Genomic DNA, 20,725 nt, shown 5'->3' with positions numbered 1-20,725 from the left:
AGATCTGCAAAGGCCTGAGAGCACCTTCTGCATCCTCTTGCTGTAAGTATGCATGTATAGCGATGGCAGGATTCCCTCATCTCCACGCTGGCCCCATGTACTGTCCCTAGGGCTGGTCCAAAATTAGCAGAGCAACAAATTTCCATTTTTCTAAACTAGAAATTTTAGTTTGGAATTATTTTTCCATAGAAACTGTATAAAATCCACATTTTTTTTAATTCCTGAAATGGTAGAATTTCAGGAGTTGGAGTGCATGATATGTTATAATGATACTGGTACACCTAAGCCCTGAAACTCAAACTCAAACTTACTAGTGTAGGACATCTGAATTTTCTTAAGGTGCCTGTGTTCTAAACTTGCTCCTCTAGGAGTGTCCGTAACTTTACCAGGTGGACAGTGACGGATCACACAACAGCTCCCATCTGGCATCAGGCACCTGTGTTACCTTTCAGACAGGGTAATTATTGGAAATCCATCTTCCAGAGGGATTTGAATATGAAAGGAATCTAAATGAAAACTCACTTTTATGTAAAAATGCAAGTTAGTAGAGCACAAGTTAGTAAAATTTTGCTTTAACGCTTCTTCCCAAGATTGCTAATCTGGCATGATAACGAAAAAGCAAAATAGAGACTATACATACAAAATAATACGACAAAAGCCGGTGATTAAATACAAATGTTGAGCTTCTACAATCACTGTACAACTTTCCGTAGAGAAAGCGCACCACTGAATTTACCTGCTCTTCTAGCAGCTCTGTCATAAGCCTGTGCTGATTTAGGGCCAAAAAAGGGAAATTGGTGGTGGAAGTTGTGCCCATGGAAGCTGAACAGGAATATAACTGGAGGATGTCTACACAGACGGACAGGGACTGTCCATGGCTTCTCTCTCCCATGCCCTAGCACTGAGCCACGAACAGCTTCACCCCAGGAACCAAACAGCTGTGTCTGTAAAACACAGAGCTGTGGGCAGCCAGAGCAGACACGGCTGTGATGCTCTGGACAGGAATGGGGCCCCGGCCCGGCTTGGCTTGCACCTTCTGCCAGCGATTTCTCTGCTGGATGACAGTACCGTATTAGCAAAAGCTGTTGCTTTGTCCAGGCTCTGAGCCCACCCAGCGGTGCTCCCCAGCCCGAGAAAAGAGCTCCTACGCACGGCAGGGCTTCACAGCGCCCCAGCAGGGATGAATTAGTGCACCTAAGCCTCACCCCTCTCTCTTCTTTATTAAACGGGGCATATGCACGGTCTGTAAAGAAACAAATTCGCCAGGGAAATTACTTTCTGCATCACTAACTTTTCCACAGCGTCTCCTTTCAGAGGCCTGAAAAGACTGCTACTGAGCAAACAAGCAAAAATAATTAACTTCTCTGCCCTTCCAATCGATCAGATGTGACCATCCTCCCTTTTTTCTGGCGAGGAGGAATAGGTTTGTAAAACAGCTTTTCTATAGTTTACCACTGGTCACTGCATGGGAAATTATGAGATCTACTGATGCAGAAAGAGCTTATAATTAACTATCTGAGATGTTCAAAAAGCTGAGCTGAAGGGTCAGAGATCTCAGCCCTTACCACATGCCTGGGGACAATGACCCGCTCAGTGACAGAGCCCAGCCTCCCGCTGGCAGCAGTCTGCTCTAGGAGGATTTAACCCTTACCCAGCGAAGTATTTTGCATGTGGAAACTCTGTTGCAATGTTCTAATGAAAAAGTTTGAACGAATGCAGGTTCGACAGTCTAGTCACACAGCCACAGAGCTTCCTCGATATTCACAGGTGATGTGCGCTGCAGCTCCCAAAACAGCTATCTGCCTCTAACCACCTTTTAACGTTATTTATTAAAGCAGGTTTGGAACTGGTTCTGTGCTGGTTTTGGCTGGGATAGAGTTAATTTCCTTCATAGTAGCTCACAGGGGGCTGTGTTTTGGATTTGTGCTGAAAACAGTGCTGATAACCCAGGGATGTTTTCGTTCCTGCTGAGCAGTGCTGACACAGAGCCAAGGCCTTTTCTGCTCCTCAGCCCACCCCACCAGTGAGGAGGCTGGGGGTGCACAAGGAGTTGGGAGGGGACACAGCCGGGACAGCTGACCCCTATATTCCATATCATATGACATCATGCTCAGCATATAAAGCTGGGGGAAGAAGAGGGAAGGGGGGATCCATTCAGAGTGATGGCGTTTGTCTTCCCAAGTCACCGTTACGCGTGATGGAGCCCTGCTTTCCTGGAGATGGCTGAACGCCTGCCTGCCCATGGGAAGTGGTGAATGAATTCCTTGTCTTGCTTTGCTTGTGTGCGTGGCTTTTGCTTTACCTATTAAACTGGCTTTATCTCAACCCACGAGTTTTCTCACTTTTACTCTTCTGATTCTCTCCCCCATCCCTCTGGGGGGGGCAGTGCACGAGCGGCTGCCTGGTGCTTAGCTGCTGGCTGGGGTTAAATAATGACTTCTGTTACAAATAATCCTCTCAAGATAACATGATTCTCTCTGTATGCAAAAAAAAGACATGGGTATCTTTGTTCTGAACAAAACCTTCTGTAGATTTTGACCAATGAATTGTGGAAATGACCGGGAAGTGTTTTATAATAACTGTTTCATACGAAAGTCGATGCTCAGTCACTGATAGTTCTGTGCTATGCCCTAGGCTGATCTATATTTTTCCTCATAATTATAAAACCAACAAGAATAATAGCTCCATTCTTCCAATGCCAATGCAGGAATTCTTGTAACTCTTCCATCCCCAGGTTTTAGCCAGAGAACAGGCAGAAGAGATCAGCAGTCACACAGACTGCTGTGACGCCGGTGGGGTTTTGCTCCCACTGTGTAAGATGTCACACATCTTACAGGCAATGACGGCACTGAGGGGTTTCTGGAGGGGTAGAAGAGGGCTGCTGAAGTGAAGGGGGAAGTAGACCCTCATTGGGGTTCGACGGTGGCACTGCTTTCTGGAAGCAGAAGGGGTGACCATGGCAAGTGAGAGGTTTAGTCATCGCCATGTGACCAAAGAGATTGTTTTCCTGTGGGTGTATCAGAGGTACCATCTGCAGATCTGAGGGAGGCAGTCTTGGAGAAAGAGACAAGAGGAGTGCTAATTTGGAGGATTTGGTATTTAGGTTGTGTGGTTGCGTGTCAACCAAGGCAGGGACAAAGGGACCCATTTCCCAAACTGTCTCAGTGCAAACAGGACGGGTGGCTTGCCTACTAGATCCCAGGGACTGTGGGGGCCAGCGTAACCTCACTGGTTACCTACCCCTGCTGGCTCTGTGGACAATGACTGGTTTTACTCGGGTATTGACTGCCTCGACATTTTAATTCCTATTTGTCTCTGACTCACGGAGTTTCAAAGCCTACATTCAGCCTGCACCTGATTGCTCTGTGTCTGAGGTACCTGGGGTTTTGCTTCAAAAGCGGTCAACCTTGAAGAAGACATGCTGTTGTTCCCTTAAAATTCAGAACAGTTCTGCCCTAGGTGGAAACACAAACACACTGTTCCTCATCTTTACAATTAAGACTGATACAAATGACGAACATCTTGCAGACTGTATTTATGGGTCTCAAACATTTTTCTCAAGTACCCGCATATCTAATTTCCTCTCTTCCAGTCTCTCTTTCTTTATATCTGTTTTTATCTGCAGTCTGTAGACCAGTACACCTGGTACATCACTTGTGTTGCCACCCAACTGAATTTGAACATACAATGTACAAGTTAAGATGGAGTCCAGTGTTATTAATCTTAAATAATCTGCCGTATAGCTAGTTATCTAGCCATAAACAATTACTCCAGAGCTGTTTGACAGACATAGCGCAACTATTAGTTCAATGGTAGATCACAGGCACTGGGGATCTGTGCAGAAAAATGCATTAGGAAAAAATCATTAAACTTGTATAATCTACTGAGGCCTACGTATTGCACTTCTGTGAGAAAGACATGGCCAGCCAAGTAAAAACCCGGGAAATACTAAGATACATTAAGCCGATGCTAAATAATATGGACATCTAGTGGTTCTGCAGTAGACATGCGAGTTCACCCACAGCTGGAGCTCACCAGAACTTCAGAAAACAAACAAATGCACAACATACAAACAAAACTCTCCAGTGGGAACTGGAAGAATTCAGCTACCTAGCTAGTGTTCCTATTGCTAGGGTGGGACACAACTAAGCCAAAGCCTCTTCCAGACAAAGTGCTGAACAAGGCAGACAAACTCTCCCTAGAGGAGAGTGACAATAATAGCGACATTCTTCTTTTTACTGTGGTCAAGCCTAGAGATGTATTACTGAGATCAAGTAGGATCAAGCCTGAGGGTAGGAAAGTAAAAACGTGTCACATTTCTCTGAAAAGTGTAGTTTCTTCTAAAAAAAAAAAAAAAAGAAAAGAAAAGAAACAACATATCCATAATATCTTTCCTTAGGAACAAACACAAGCAGCCTGGTGAAGAAGTTGACAACAGCCATCAGATCCCTGGGAACAGCACCAGAATTCACTGCTGACCCACTCTCTGTCACACATAGCTGCTAGGTGCAGAGGACAGCCTTTTGACAGGTATTACTTGAGGATGGTTATGTTATCTGTGATGAACAAGGCACTTCAACTATCCCTCATTGGCTTTTATGTAAGAAAAAATATTTCTCTCCCCCTTTCCCCCGACTGGAACAAGGAGAAAAATTATTATTTTCTAGATTTGATCCTTGGTGAATTAGAATTAATTATTACAACACTTAATTTGGGGTTTGGGGCGTTTTCTTGATTTGTTTGTTTTCTGTATAAACAAAAAGGAGGGGAGATTTTTCCAAGCACTCTACAACCACAGTGCCTCTGAAAACAAACAAGGTTTGTATTCCAAAGCTAGTTACACATCTTAAATAGCCTATCAATTGTATTTTATATACATACTTACTCAACTATATATGTGCATATGTATTCTGTATATAATGAAAGCCACAAATAGTGCAAGGCGTATACAATAGACCACTGTAATTTGAAATGTACAGCAACAGGCAAGGAAAGTTCCAGTCTTCGTAATGAAGAAGAAAATGATTGATTTGTCATTACTCAATCAAAAATCTTGATAGTAGAAACTAACCAGACAAAAAAGTATATACCTGGCATAACAGTGGTACCCAGAGACAGAATAAAGAAATGGACTCAGTTATTTCACATCATTCATAAAAGATTTTTCTTAGACAATCAATATTTTCATTATCAAAAGTAATCCTTTCATTAGATCATGTAAAATTCATACCCTGCATTTTCTTTCATTAACATACCATTATTTAGAGTTATCTGCAAATAGAGAAATCAATGTTTTTAAAAACCTGATGCTGAAAACTAAATTTAACTGACACTTTCCAGCTTGTATACTGCATAGGTTATTCTTTTCTTATCTGCCTTTTAATTACATTGATAAAATGTAATGGCCAATTGCAATCCTGCAATTTGGAGAAATGTTGCACTATCTTTCATTAGATGCCTTAGTATTTGTTGCTTATTTACCTCTCGCTCTAGTTACTGAAAAGATGGTTGTCCTTCCAATAACTACTGGTAACCCAATAAAATTATAAATGTCTATTTTTCCTCCAGTTATCAGGTAGAGTTGTATAGGGAAAAAACCCAAATTATTATAACTGTACAATAGCAGTGGGACACTCAATGCCTTTTGCAGCAAGCTCTGTACAGACATAGCAACCCAGTTTACTATTTAAATATGAGAAACAAGAAGTGGTTATAATAACTGAAAAAATGGGGAAAGATGGTAACAAAGAGGTAACTGCATTCAGCACACTCTTCAATACCAAAAAACCAAACATCAATAAAACAGAGTAATTGTCTAGCTCTGAGAATACCAAATACAACCAGCCAAGCATCAGCCACAGAAGAAGGGTTATTTTACCATTTATAGCTACTCATTTTATATTTGTTATAAAAAAGCTTCACTTCAAGAGAAGAATTTGCCACTTCTTTATATCACTTCTACTGGTAAGTGACAGTTTCTCAGCTTCTCTCAGATACTTAAAGGACAATTATCACAGTGAATGGCAATGAATGAAGGATGAGGCTTAAACCAGTACAAGGTTTAATGGTTCAATAACTCTTTTACTTTCATTCTATGAGCTTATAATTTTAAACTAAGCAGTTTGAAAATTATTTATTAGGGGATTATTTCAAGACTGTTGTAAAACAATTTCCTTGGACAGAAGAAGAAACTGAAATTGAATTGCAAAACCCCCCAAAAATCTAAATATTATATACATAGAGGCTTCGACACACCAGAATAATGCTTTACTGGGACAGCAAAACTCCCAAACATAAGGTGGAAGTGAAAGAACATCATTTCTTAATCACATCACACCACTTAAAGATAAGGAAAGGGCTCTGTCCCCAGCTTGACACACTATGTTATCATGTCCTGCAATAAATAAAATAGGGCAGATGATCTGGAGCAGGCAATTTGGTTTACTTACTAGGACTATTTCTGTGGGTAAATATGTAACATTCATGTTTGTTGGGCTCATTATATATTAGTACATTAAGTCTTTGACTTATTACGAAAAATTTAGTATCCCAGTAATAAACTGCACATTCGCGATATCTCTGCTATTGGTATTTTTTTCTTTCTGTGCTAGCCTTCTTAAAATTTAGCTTAAGTTCTTGTCTTGCAGTAACAGATGTTTAGAAATAAAATGCTTCTTCCAAGAAGGAGCATGGAAAAGACACGAACTCTTTATTTTGTGCAGCATTTGGGCTATGACTATTCACCCTTCCTGGATTCAGCTGGAGTGGTGAAGGACTTTGCGACTTCCAGCTGTTGCTTACTGGCCCTCTCTCTGAATTACTGTCCCACGGCTGGGTGTAAGCAGAGAGTAATTTTGCAAACAGCAGCCAATATCCTCATCTAAAGCTATTACTTAGAGCCTGTGAGTTGTTTTGCTGAGTACTTCCTCAACTGCTTCAGGCAGAACCCAGTCGATCACTTTAAAAGGGAAAGTCCATCAGGGAATGCTTATATGCACCACAGAGGTGAAAGGCAACCACTGTCCTTCTGAGTGGAAGGCAATAGCAAGCACTTGGAGGCAAGATCACCCTGTAGCACCACAGATGCTTGCTAAACAAACATCTATCAATTAGACATCTGGAAACGGTGTAGTAATTGGGCAGCAGCCATCTGTGAAGTTTCCATAGAGGAAAGCAAATTAGCAGGTTTCACACATGGGGGAGGTGAGCCACTAGAGCTCAGTGAGGAAACAGCTCTGTAGACACACATCAAATGAGGTGGGATTAAGGGTCTGTCCTCATGGTATCCTGTTCAACAGGGTGAAGATACTGCTAAACAAGCTTACTCGCTTATGGGAGCAAATCTAGCTATGGCAACATAATCTAATTATGCTAAGAAAGCCATCCTACCATGGAATGTAGATCTACCTTAGTTCCTCATCTCCAGTGCAATGCTCCTTTGAGCTGCAGTTTCAATATTGGCTTTGACTGGACTGTATTCTGCACAGTGTTTCTATATCTTGGGAAATAATGCCTGTCTTGGAGCAAAGAAAAATGCATTGTCAAAAAAGCCTGCTTACCAAAGGTATGCATTGCATAGTTCTTTTCAGGCATTATAGCTTCCTGGAGAGTATTTGGCCGTTTCAGTGCTGTTCTGCAAGATCGCTCCTGAGGGTTGCCGCAGTACAGCTGTTTAGATAAAGGACCACTCCAAGGTCACTTTTCAGAGCATCAGGACATGCTGGAAACACTCCACGAATAGCTACACTTCATATCATGTCTACTCCTGCATGCAACATCTATCCCAAAGCACCTGGGACATACCTGATATGGCCTTTTGGCATGTACCACCCATGCTGAAGCCTGGTAATGGTTGCTTCAGGCCTCAGTACCTCAGCAGTAATATGAATGGATATTATTCCTATCATACTTGCAAACTGGTGGGATCATAGCATCTTTCAGATGTGGGGTGACCAACAGCAGGCCTCTGATTTCTGGATGTGAAAAGACACTTTTCATAGCCTCCCGTCAGGAGCTAGAACAAGCCATCAATAAAAACAAACTCATTTCCAAGTCATAGCCTGCTTCAAAAGTGAGTGGAAGCTCAGGAAGGTAGCCACATACAATCTCTACCGATCTACAGGACTGTAGTTCAGTGAGGGAAGTTCCTCTAAAGCAATTTGGCATCAGCGACGTGGAGCTGGTTTAACTACCTGCATCCCCAACAGAACTGTTGCATATCAGAGATATAGCGTACCTAATTGTGCACGGGGTCACTGATGGAACAAACTTTCCCATCAAAATACAACTTTTCATTTTAAAGGCCTCACAATGTTACCTTTCAGAATACATCCCCAAATCAGCAACAAGGCGTCCATATGATCACATAGTGAATATTTGCTTCAACAACTCAAAACTCCATTAAACTTTAGAAAAGCACCGATTTTGAGCATCCCTGTGGTTTTACTTGACAGTGGATAGATACTTCTCCCAGACTACCTATTCCAGGAAAAGCTAGTCTCCTGGCTCTCCATCACAGCAGCATAGTCAGTAGTGCGGATGGATAGCTGCACCTTGCTGCTTGATGGAGGAGTCCTACAGCACAAACAATTTTGTACCACACCTAGGAAGTGCAATTATCAGATGCAAACAGAACACCAATACGTTGCTGCCACTAGATGGCAAAAAGCGCACATGGAAAGCAGCAACACGTTTCTGAGAGGACAACTACTAGTCTCCTCGCTCAGGGGACTTCGTTCCTTCCTCAGATGGCACAGGCAGGAAGGCAACAAGGCAGCTCAAAAGCCCTGTCCGAGCACGCACTGTGCCTTTGGAAAAGCTGCATTGGGTCCCAACGCTGCCTAATTACCCACCTCCCTCTGCACTGAGTTGTGTTGTAAAGCTAGCTAAAACAAACAAACAAACAAAAAAAAAACCAAACAGACAAACAAAAAAAGGCTGCAGCTGGAGCCCCCAGGGGGCATTGGGAAGCTTTGAGGACAGGGCTCAACAGAGTTCAGGAGTCTGGCTGCAAGAGACTGTGAAGCTCTGAGGAGAGCACAAAAGAAGGGGGCAGAGGGAAATCCTTAGCCATTTGGAAAGGTTTACTCCACAAGACTCCTTGTTGTCTTGTGGAGTGATTATGGGACACACCACATGATGTGGACAGCGACTTAACTAACATAAAACCACCTCACCCACCCTAGGCCTGGGGACAGACTGCACTGTAGGGGTCACCTGGGAAAACACTGGCACCAAACACTACAACAGCGATGGTGGTTTAGGATTTCTTTCCCAAACATAATGAGGAACAAATTCCCCAACCTATCTCCCCCATCTATACAGCACCATCTCCTTTGAACGCTAGGCTGGGCAGTGATTCCTACTGCCATTGCATCTCTGTGAACACAAAATGAGCTGTCCTTGCGGGCTGAATGACTGCAAGGCTCACAAGTTACATGGCAGCAAGGATTTGTTGGGTTTAACAGCCTTCGCAACACCTTGCAAAGCACAATGACACAAGAAAGAGCAGATTGAAGAGGCCCCACTCTCAGCTGCACTAAGACCATGCTAGGGCAATTAGAGGCACGTCAAAGGAAAGACAGCTTACGTTAATCTAATTCCTGATTAATACATCTTTGTCCTCCACAGCACTCAAGGACTAAATAGCACCTTCCTTGTGCTGACCCTTGTACCAACACAAAAGCGAGATGGTGCCCTTGATTTTCGTCACACTGCAGGAAGTTCAGGCCGCCTTTTGTTGGAAGGAAGCACATCATCCTGGAGCTCCGACATGGCAGGCTTGAAGCGATCAACGGGCACCCTGAGCCTGCTCTGACCACCCGAGCTGGGCTCTGACTCCACCTCGAGCCTCATTTCAGGGATGCGTGTCCTGAGGCACCTTGGCCACGCGCTGAGGCAAGTACCAAGAGCGGGTGAGGCAAGAGCTGCTCCAGCATCTGCCGCAGCCTTCAGCCAGGCAGGAGCAGCCTGGGCCCCTGCACTGGGGCACCCTGTCGCGGGGGCAGAACCCCCCCTCCGCGGGGCCCTCACAAGCCCCGTGCCGCGCACCTGGCCGCCCTCTGGGGTCGCCCTCACACCTGCCCGCCACACCTCTGCAGGCACGCAACCGGCCCGCACGGCGGCGTCACCCTGCCCTCTGTGACACCCCCTTGTGACGCCCCCTGGAGTGCTCACCGCCCTTGTTGTGCAGGCAGGGGGCTGGCGCGTGCCCTGCTGGCGCAGGGAGCAGGCGCTCAGTGCTGTCACCGCCGCTGTTGCAGCAGCAGCACATCCCCGGCTGGGAGCATCGTGCCTCCTTGCTCCCGCCTCGGGGTCTCCAGGCCGCGGCCACAGCTCGGGGCGAGCTCGTCTCTCTTGTGCCTTTTCTCCTCCTCATCCTCACCCTTGTCCTTATCCTTACCCTCGTCCTTGTCCTTGTTCTTGCCTGGGCCCTGGCAGAGTCTGCTGGGTGCCTCTTGCTGAGGATCACTCCCAGCGGGGCTGTGCCCACACCGCAGCATGCACCGGAGCATGCGCCGCAGCGTGCACCAATTCATGGGACTCTTCTGCAAGAAGTGGCAGCAGTTGCCTTCTGGCAGCACTTCTGGTCAGCCCTATGCTGCCACCACCACCAGTGCCTATGAGCTCCAGAAGGAGGACCTGGGCAGGCTGCACCACACAGCTGCCCGCAGCAACCCAGCCTGGCTGAGGCGGTGGCATTGGTGGCTGAAGAGAGTTGGCATCAACAGGCGAGACACAGAGAAATGGTGAGGGGCTTTGGCTTTCTGATGGGACATCATCAGTGCTTCTGGCAGGCATTGCTGCGGGAGGTTCTGAGCCAAGCTCTGCTAGTCCTTGGCAGCCCTCTCTCAAGCACAAGGAGCACAACTCAAGAGTCTACTGATCCAGCGTGAGCATCAGCATGGCACAATGAACACCACTGGCAGTTTTCAGGGTGCCGTGCAGAAGCATCTGCCCTTAAGGCATCGTGTGGGATCACATTCAAGCTAATCACTTGAAAAGCAAGATTTGCCCTGTCAGCTGGAAGAATGAATTCCAGAGCTTTTCATTGCTTGTAGCTGCCAGGTCAGCTTGAGTGCTGTTGGTAGTGCATGCTGCGAACTTGCCGCTTTGCTGTGGTCTCCCTGTGGGGTGGTTCTGCAGCTGCTCAAGCATCACCAGTTCTCTCCTCACATGAGGACAGTCGAGCAGTCGAACACCTTGCCCCAGGAATTTATGCAGCCTCCATCCATGGGGGCTTTTAAGACCAGAGTGGAAGGAGCCCTGAGCAGCATGGTCTGACATGGTTGTAGCTGAGTCTGCTTTGGGAAAGCAGTTGGCCTGGATACCTCCTGTGGTCCCTTCCAACCTGAATTCTCCAACTCCTCCATGTATTTGGCTTCACTTTCACTGTGCTTGTAGGAAAGGGGGAAAGAATTGGTTTGGGAGCAAGCAGGAATTAAAATGATGACAACACAGTGCCTCCAGAAGCGGGTATATTTCATATCACTTTTTGGATGCTTTAGGACTGCTCTTACAGTTGCCATCTTTGCTGGGGATATGAATGCAATCCAACTTCTTCTTTGGCATGGTGCTGATATTCTTATGATGATAAGTCTGGCTTCATGGCTGTGGATTATGCTCGTGTGTCTAGACATGTTGGGAAGATGGTTTACATGGTCATTAGAGGGGCTGAGTTGTCAGAGTGTCTGTGCTGATTTATGAACCGTTTTGGTAATGGCACCAAGGTTTGATGATATGCTGAGACCTTTATTGAAGCTGGGCTGTCGTGGTTTAGCCCCAGCCGGCAGCTGAGCACCATGCAGCTGCTTGCTCCCCTCCCCTTCCCTGGTGGGATGGGGAGGAGAATGGGAAGACAAAGGCAAAACCTCGTGGGTTGGGATAAGGACAGTTTACTGGGACAGCAAAGGAAGAGGGAAATAACAACAACAGTACTTAACAGAATACACAAAACTGGTGATACACAATGCAGTTTCTCACCCAACAACCATACAACTCAGACCACACACTCAGACCTGTCCTGAAGCTGGACTGTCCCTGAGCCACGCGTCCTGGAGCCGCTCCACCCCTCCCCGACTAGCCTCCCTTTTATGCTGAGCATGATGTCGCGTGGTATGGAATACCCCCTTTGGCTAGTTTGGGTCACCTGTCCTGGCTGTGTCCCATCCCAGCTCCTGGTGAAAATTAACTCTATCCTAGCCAAACCCAGGACATGGGCTCAGTGATGACTTCTGATAAATCTCCTTCCCATGTCAAAAGTGGATGTGGGAATTGAGGAGAACTTACACCCACAATGCTCTTTTAGAATTCCCGCATGTGTTGCTAAGTGCTATTCAACCCCACTGACTAGGAACTACCTGCCTTTTGTTTCAGTTGGGATCTGAATTAATGTAGCATCCTGTGGATGTAACACCCTTGCAGTTAGATGTGAATCTGCCAGAGGGCTTGTTATAATCCCTATGGAGCAGTTGTTCATCAGTTTAGATTGTAGCCAGCAGGGCTGAAGTGCTTCACAGATACCAACATGCATCTAGAGAATGAACATGCCTGAAGCGAATATTTCGTCATGTAATGTACCAGTACAGGTTAAGGGTTGACCTGCTGGGAAGCAGTACTGCGGAGAAGGACCTGGGAGTCCTCATGGACAGCAAGCTCTCCATGAGCTTGGCTTCGTGGCCAAGAAGGCCAATGGTATCCTGGGGTGCGTTCAGAAGAGCGTGGCCAGAAGGTCGAGGGAGATTATCCTCCCCTTCCGCTCTGCCCTAGTGAAGCCACATCTGGAGTTCTGTTCTGTGTCCTGTTCTGGGCAACCCAGTAGACAACAGGGAACTACTGGAGAGAGTCCAATGTAGGGTTACAAAGATGATGAGGGGACTGGAGCATCTCTCTTATGAGGAAAGGCTGAGAGAGCTGGGTCTGTTTATATATGAATATAAATTCATATATAAAATAAATAATATAAATCTGAATATCTGGAAAAGAGAAGACTGAGAGGGGATCTTATCAATGCTTATAAATATCTAAAGGGTGGGTGTCGAGAGGATGGGGCCCAACTCTTCTAGGGGCTAGACTCTTCTCAATGGTGCCCAGTGACAGAACAAGGGGCAATGGGCACAAACTGGAAAACAGGAAGTTCCATCTGAACATGAGGAAAAACTTCTTCACTTTGAGGGTGACAGAGCACTAGCACAGGCTGCCCAGAGAGATTGTGGAGTCTCCTTCTCTGGAGATATTCAAAATCCACCTGGACACAATCCTGTGCAGCCTGGTCTAGGTGATCCTGCTTTAGCAGGGGGGGGTGGACTAGATGATCTCCAGAGGTCCCTTCCAACCCCTCCCAATCTGTGAATCTGTAATGGTAGTGCAAGAGTAAGGTGTGAGCGTTACCATTTCTCAGTTGGCAACAAAATGGAATAAGGAATGGCTGTTGCTCTCCTAGTCAAGTGTGTATGCAAGGATGCGGTTGTTTCTACCAACTCTTATTTCCTCTCTTTCTGTATATATCCTTAGTAAGGTACCGATGGAAAACACAGATGGTGAAAAGACAGAAGAATCTTCTGCAGGTGGTGCAGCAGACAAGGCAGTTCTCAGCACCTCCCGCCCAGTGAGAACTGCTGACTTTACACACGCTGCAATTGCTCAGCACAGAGGAGGTACGATCCTTAACTGCGGAAGGGCCGATGAGGAAAATCGCTGTGGCCTGTAGTAGAACTGTCCCTCATCTTCTGGATGCTGGGCTTGGACGATGGGAAAAAGCAGAGTGAGATAAACACTCACAGTGTGTCACTTCTTACCTCCTTTGTAGGTGCCCTGCCAGCAGGAGGAGCAGAGCAAGAGGAAGATGCTGAATCTCTCAGGGATTTCGAGGTACTTTCTATGAGGGATGCAGTGGGGTCCCCCTTGGTTCACTTGCTTTTGGGCTTACTTACCTCTGAACTTGTTGACCTCTGCTGCTGCTCCTGCAGCAGTTACATTTGTAACTGGAGACCCTTGAAATACTCGTGCTCTAGCCAGCTTTTCACGTAGGACTGGGACGAAGGCAGGTCAAGCTAATAACCTGGGTCTCATAGCAAATGGCCTTCGAGTCGGATTTCTAGTATAGTCTAGAAGCGGTGAAGATTCCCCCTGCTCCCCCTTGGTAGCATAGCGGTGCTTAGCTGAGAAAGATGGGGAGACAGAGGTCATCAGTTTTGCAGGTGCCTGCTGGTGGCAGGCAACAATTCTTGTCTTTGAATTCACTCTGAACACTGACCTAATTATGTAAGCTAAGTAAAAGCATGCCTCAGTCTCATGTTCTTACCAAGTTCTTCATGCTCATGTAAAAACATTTCTTTAGGACTGGGTCACACAGCTGCAGCAGAAGCTTGCTGATGCTCTTAAAAAGCAATCTATGTCAGAAGCTTCACTGGATGTTACTATGCTCTACAACCGTGACCTGGAGGAAGACAATCTGTGCTTGCAAAAGGAATTGGACACGGTTGAAGCTGAGGTATGCAAAGCCTGTCACTATAAGAATAAACCTGTGGGTGGCTGTTTCTTCCTGTACACTATGAAAAAGGCCAAAACAGTATTCCGGCAGCCAGTAGGAGAGAGATCTAAGGAAGTTAACAGTGATACCCTGTCATAATTCACAAAGCCAGTGAAACCTTCAGCCAAGTGGCCTCCTTTTCCTCTTCCAGAGTGCAAGACAATATTACGTGAATCATCAAAAAGCCACCTGGTTTCTGTTGCAAGTAAGAGACAATCTTGCTCCTCAACCCCACAGCAGAAGCTCTTGTTCAGGCTCTGGGGTACTATTGCAGCAATGTCCTTTCTCTTCCCTTCTTCCTCCCCTCCCCTGGTGATAAAAGCAACCTGCCCTTTGGGGAGCTCCTCACAAACTGGAGGGGCAAGGCAGTACATTAGGAGCAGCCTTATGGCAGCTAGGTACAAACAGAGCAGTTCGTTCTCTCTCAAAACTCACCTCTGCTCTGAGGCATGATTTCCCTGGTCAGGATATTGCACTCTCTCTATATTCTCCTTATATGTAGCTTGCTAAATACATGTGAAGGTCATCTTTGGTTTGGGTGCACAGCGTGTAAAACAATGTGAACCTTCTTCATGGTTGAAGGAACGTTTTTTAAGGAGTTGTTAGAGTTTGGGGTTTTTTTCAATAACACAGGTGTCAGAACCATCTGGATTGAACTAAGCAAGAAGCAGAGTTTGTTTGTAGGTGGTGTGTTTGCACTGTATATCCAAAGCAGCATCTCACCACCTTTTTTTTCTCCCTTCTTTGGGCCTGCTGTAACTTGCTGTCCTTAAGCAGCTTTCTTGCAAGTGAATTGTAAGCTGCTTTCTGAGGTGGGGACCTCCTTTTGCAGTGTTCTTACAAAAACTGAAGTATAGAGGCCTCACAGTTCTGAAACAGAGATCATCTTAAATCTCCTTATGAGGGAGCTGTGGGTTCATTTTAGGAGAAGGAGGAACTTTTCTAATTCCTGTTTTCATGGAGGAGCAGACAAGTGGATACAAAGAGTGTCACAAGCCACTGAAAGGGCAGCAGGAGCAGTGTCGGTGCTTAGAACCGTGCTAATAGGAAATCAGTGGAGGGATGGGAGAGGCCAGTATAAAGGATGATGAAGTAACACGGTTTGTGTTCCTTTGCTAGTAGAAGAGAAGGTTTGAATGTATTTGAAATGATTACAGCTCTTTGAGTAGAGGGAATGTGCCGATATATGCAGCGCTTGAATTCTTCAGCAGCAGCTGACTCCTCTGTATAAGCTCACCTGACTACTCTGGATTCCTACTTTGATTTTACAGTTGCAGGAGTTGGAAGAACAGCGTCTTCAGTCTGAGCATTGTGTTCGTGACTTGAAGACTGCCTTGGATAATAAGGAAAGAGAAGTCACAGCTTCTTCCCAGAAACTGCAGGACCTCCTGTTGGCATCTTCAGGGGCTAATACTACTGTAAAACAACTGGAAGAACACGTGCAACGGTAAGAGAGTAACACAGCGAAGCAAGGTGTCTGTCGCTTTCTGGGATTGTTCAAAAACAGCAGGATAGCCTTGTTGCATTACAGCAAGTTAAAACACAAATTTGAAAGATGCTTTTGGTTTAGATGATGTTATTTCACGCTGTTCTTTCAGAATTGGTGCTCTGGTGGATTTGCGTAATAAGACCTGTATTTCTTTTTAAGCCTTGAAATTGAAAATGCCAGATTGGAAGCCACAGTCCAGCAACAGAGCAGTAGGATTGAAGCCCTTCAGAGAGACCTGCAAGCTTCTGCCTCAGTAAGCTGATCATAAACTTCCCTTTTTTGTGAACTCCTGAGCCTAGTTACCTGTTTCTGTGGGGAAATCTTAAGATGAGATTTTCCTGGAAAGCCTAGGGAAACTCAGTTCCTGCGTGCCATATGACATCATGCTCAGCAATAAAAGCTGTGGGGAAGAAGGAGGAAGGGGGGGATGTTTGAAGATATGGCATTTGTCTTTCCAAGCAACCATTACATGTGAAGAAGCTCTGGTTTCCTGGAAATGGCTGAAAAACTGCCTGCCGATGGGAAGTAATGAATGAATTCCTTCTTTTGCGTTGCTCGCTTATGCAGCTTTAGCTTTACTTAAGAAACTGTCTTTATCTCAAACCATCAGTTTTCTCATTCTTACCCTGCCAATGCTCTCCCGAATCCTGTCGGGGGGGAGCAAACAAGTGGCTATGTGGTGCTTAGCTGCCTAATGGGGTTAAACTATGACAGATGGATAGGATGGATGTTGGGGCCAGGAGGGAGATCTGTGGTTGAAAGCTGAGAGAGGAGACTGGACTTGGGAGATCTGTGTTGCTTTGTCACAGCTTGCCCTTGAGACCATGTGAAGGGTCCCTTTCCCACCTGTGAATAGGCGATGGTTCGTTCCTGCCACACGGTGGGGCAGAGGTATAGAATAATTAGGTGAGGTGATGCTGTACAGTAGCAGGCAGAGCATTTTCTTGCTCTCAGATGATAGTACAGTTGCTACAGAAGTCGTGAGGGTAGGGTATTTTCTGTGGTGGGCACTAGAGGAATTATTATTTTATAAAGTAGGTATCATTATGCACTCTGGAGGACCTTTGGAAGAAAGTTGTAGGGTGATTTTGTGTGTGTGTGTGTATGCGTGTCTTCTTATCCCCCAAAGCTGTAACCTCATCTTATCGCTTTTAGAGTGTTCATTCTTTCCTCCAGCTTCAACTCCTGTTCTTGCTTATGTTTCCCGAGGTGTGTTTTAGATTTTGGATGGGGAGCAGAGAGCTTAGGCCTGTTTCTATTTCAGTTACTGCATTCTATTTCAGAGTTGTCTTTCCGGTCACCTTAGGTTTTTCTTTTGCCACTGTTGCTTTCACAGATGCAAAAGCAGAATCTGCTGGCTTGGACATCAAAGGACTCACACAGCACGTGGGAAGAGCAATTGAAGTCAAGATACTACCTTGAAGAGCGTGCTGCTCAGAATGACAGGGAAAAGGCTCAACTTTTGCAACAGGTGAAAATTCTCCAGATGCCTATCCAATATCCAGGAGAACTGTGTTCACCTTTTTGCCGAGTTCTTACATGCTTGGCTTTTTCTGTTACCCCTGCCATTCAGGTGCTGAGTATCTTGTCATTTGGGGGTCACACAGGAAGCAACAGAGAGAGACAGCTTCTCTGTTGAGAACGCTAGATGCACATACCACACGTAGATACTGTTTTTATGCTGTGTGTGTCATGGATCTTTTCTATTTTGAAAGCACGACAGTAAAGGACGGCCAGTGAAGAAGCTGATAGTGGGGATATGCAGAGATGAAGTGCATCTGTGTGAAGAATTGAGAATAAACTTCAAACTGCAGAAGGACTGTGAGAGGTATGTGTTTTTCGTATGGTGAAGAGGTACCCCTGAGTAGAAGTCAAGCTGTATTGAACTTTACCATAAAAATAGGTGTACATAACTGTTTGTGAGCAAATTCAAGCCTCACGTTAGTTCTTGCACGGCACTTCTGTGCATGAGCCTATAGTATTCAATAGCTGCTAAATGAAATGCAAATACAGGTTGCCCTGCAGACATCCCGGGGGGAAGGAAGTCTTTTATTCCTCTTTTCAGGTGTGTGTTGGGTTTGCATGGCAAGGTTTTGGTAGCGGGGGGGCTACAGGGGTGGCTTCTGTGAGAAGCTGCTAGAAGCTTCCCCTGTGTCTGATAGAGCCAATGCCAGCCAGCTCCAAGACGGACCTGCCGCTGGCCAAGGCCAAGCCAATCAGTGCCTCTGTGATAACATATTTAGGAAGGGGAAAAAAAAACAAGTTAGAGAGAGCTTTTGTAGCCGGAGAGAGGAGTGAGAAGATGTAAGAAACTCTGCAGACACCAAGGTCAGTGCAGAAGGAGGGGCAGGAGGTGCTCCAGGCGCCGGAGCAGAGATCCCCCTGCAGCCCGTGGTGAAGACCATGGTGAAGCAGGCTGTCCCCCTGCAGCCCATGGAGGAAGGATGAGGGGGTGTAGAGATTCCACCTGCAGCCCGTGGAGGACCCCACGCCGGAGCAGGTGGAGGCACCTGAAGGAGGCTGTGGCCCTGTGGGAAGCCTACGCTGGAGCAAGTCCGGGCCGGACCGGTGGACCCGTGAAGAGGGGAGCCCACGCCAGGGCAGGTTTGCTGGCAGGACTTGTGACCCCGTGGGGGACCCCACGCTGGAGCAGTTTGCTCCTGAAGGTCTGCACCCCGTGAGAGGGACTCCATGCTGGAGCAGGGGAACGATGAGAGGAGTCCTCCCCCTGAGGATGAAGAAGCGGCAGAAACAACGTGTGCTGAACTGACCGTAACCCCCATTCCCCGTCCCCCCTGTGCCGCTGAGGGGGAGGAGGTTGAAGCCGGGAGTGAAGTTGAGCCCGGGAAGATGGGAGGGGTGGGGGGAGGTGTTTTAAGAGTTGATTTTATTTCTCATTCCTCTACTCTGTTTTGTTTAGTAATAAATTAGATGAATTCCCTCTCTAAGTTCGGTCTGTTTTGCTCGTGACGATAATTAGTGAATGATCTCTCCCTGTCCTTATCTTGACCCACAAGCGTTTCATTATACCTTTTCTCCCCTGTCTAGTGAATGAGGGGAGTGAGAGAGCAGCTCTGGTGGGCACCTGGCCTCCAGCCAGGGTCAACCCACCACAAGGTGAAATTTGGATCCTCTGAGTGATTTGTGGCACAGGAATGCTGTTTTTTCTCAGTCATTGCTGGTGTATCAAGCACATTAAAGATCAAGCAAGCCACATCTGCGCTGTCATCATAAGAGTATGTGAAAAAGGCCAGTTGTTCCATTGCTTCATTGTTTTCTTGACTCATTTGCTGTGTAGGTTGATTAGCCTTCTGAGCAGAGCTATGAAGAAACTGAGAGTGTATGAGGGGAGAGAAGTGGAGGCCCCCCCCATTGTTTATAGGAAGAAATGAAGAACAACTGCTCTGAAATGGTCACTGAAGGTGGTAGATGAAGAACAAAGGTGAGCTCTGGTTTGTTTGGAGTTTTCTTGGTGATTTTCTTTTGTTGTGGGGTGTTTTTTCCTCTTTTGAGACCTATATTACCCTTTTCCTAGACTTTTTTGGTATAGTCAATTATCTGTTCTCTTCTTGATGCTCTTTCTGTTGTAGTAGTAGTGACACTGCTGTAGTTGTCATCATGGGTAAAAATGAATGTGCAGAGCAGTATCTGCAAAGGCACGTCAAGGGCGAGCCAAGAGTTGAAGCAAGGCTGGCAGGGCCTGTGAGCTCATGGGCCAGGGAGCAGTCCCACAGGCCCTCACCCAGAAGAGCAGAACAGGTCCAGTGACAGTCAGCGGGGCCAGCCAAGAGTGCAGATCGCCAGGCCCATCCAGAGGGACAGGCAGGTCTGCAGTCCTACCAGGACATCATGTCCGCAGGTGAGGGTCAGGGCTGACAGCCATGTGTTCCAGCACAGGCCTGGCTGCAGCTTGAGGCTGTGGCAGCATCTTCTAGGCCTGACAGATTAATTCCTTTTCTGGAAGAGAGGCAAGTAACACCATCATAACTCGGAACCACTGTATGAAGTTGGCTTTGCTCAAGATCAGCCCTTGAGCCCCGTCTTAGGCACCAGTTGAGCAGGAGGCAGCTCAGGTGTTGGTTTTTTAAACAGTGCCATTGCTTCCCAGGGCACGATGCGGTGAGGTGATGCAGAAAAACTTCTCAAACTTACTGCTCACCAGTAGCTGCTGTCTCAGCCCATCTTTCCCTTGTTATGGGGACCCAGAAGCAGAGTTCCCAGAAGTGCTGTTGTGGTTGTTCTGGCTGGTCAGTAGCATGTAACCTTTTATGTACTTCTCTGCTTGTTACTCAGATGTGTTGCTAAAGCAGCCCTGTTGCAGAGCTACTTTCATTTTTAGAAGGTATTCTTGTGGAATGAGTCAACTGCCTCTCACTGTTTTCACAGCTGACGAGATGGCATCATTACCCATCAGAAGATGCTGGAGCAGAGAAGTCCCAACTCCAGAAAACAAGGAGCGGTTATACTGAGAGGAAAGGTTTCCCTTCCACCTGCTAATTTAGGGACTGGAGTTGCCAGGCAGTGAGGAAGAGCAGCCATGGCCACCACACTGGCAGGAAGATGACAGTTTTGTGCTGCTACCACCATCTAATGCCAAATATGTTGTTCCAACTTGATGTTTAATAAAATGTGTAATCCAGGATGCGTCTTTATTTTCTTCCGTTCCCCCTGCTGGTCTCGCTTCTCCCGTTCCCTTTTCATGTGGC

The 20,725-nt window shown here is 46.3% G+C and overlaps 1 protein-coding gene across 1 annotated transcript; it reads left to right on the top strand.

The window, feature by feature from the left end:
* The first annotated feature begins 2,136 nt into the window (after positions 1-2,136).
* LOC129200427 (ankyrin repeat domain-containing protein 26-like) lies at positions 2,137-20,409 on the top strand. Its single transcript, XM_054811783.1, has 11 exons — positions 2,137-2,248; positions 4,400-4,530; positions 9,631-9,897; positions 13,513-13,655; positions 13,808-13,869; positions 14,339-14,491; positions 15,802-15,977; positions 16,179-16,272; positions 17,356-17,490; positions 17,735-17,847; positions 20,406-20,409. Exons 3-11 carry the CDS (start codon positions 9,863-9,865, stop codon positions 20,407-20,409), a joined length of 915 nt encoding a protein of 304 aa, XP_054667758.1. The 5' UTR covers positions 2,137-2,248; positions 4,400-4,530; positions 9,631-9,862.
* Positions 20,410-20,725: the final 316 nt, after the last annotated feature.

Source organism: Grus americana, unplaced genomic scaffold (genome assembly GCF_028858705.1).
Source record: "Grus americana isolate bGruAme1 unplaced genomic scaffold, bGruAme1.mat scaffold_115, whole genome shotgun sequence".
Classification (NCBI taxonomy): Eukaryota; Metazoa; Chordata; class Aves; order Gruiformes; family Gruidae; genus Grus; species Grus americana.
The sequence above is the reverse complement of the archived record's forward strand: the minus strand, read 5'-3'. Positions and strand labels throughout refer to the sequence as shown.

Excerpts from the sequence above, each read along its gene's own strand:
- LOC129200427 (XM_054811783.1), top strand. The coding sequence starts at position 9,863 with ATGCGTGTCCTGAGGCACCTTGGCCACGCGCTGAG. Across the intron at positions 13,656-13,807 it reads AATTGCTCAGCACAGAGGAG|GTGCCCTGCCAGCAGGAGGA; the intron begins GTACGATCCTTA and ends CCTCCTTTGTAG. Across the intron at positions 14,492-15,801 it reads TGGACACGGTTGAAGCTGAG|TTGCAGGAGTTGGAAGAACA; the intron begins GTATGCAAAGCC and ends TTGATTTTACAG.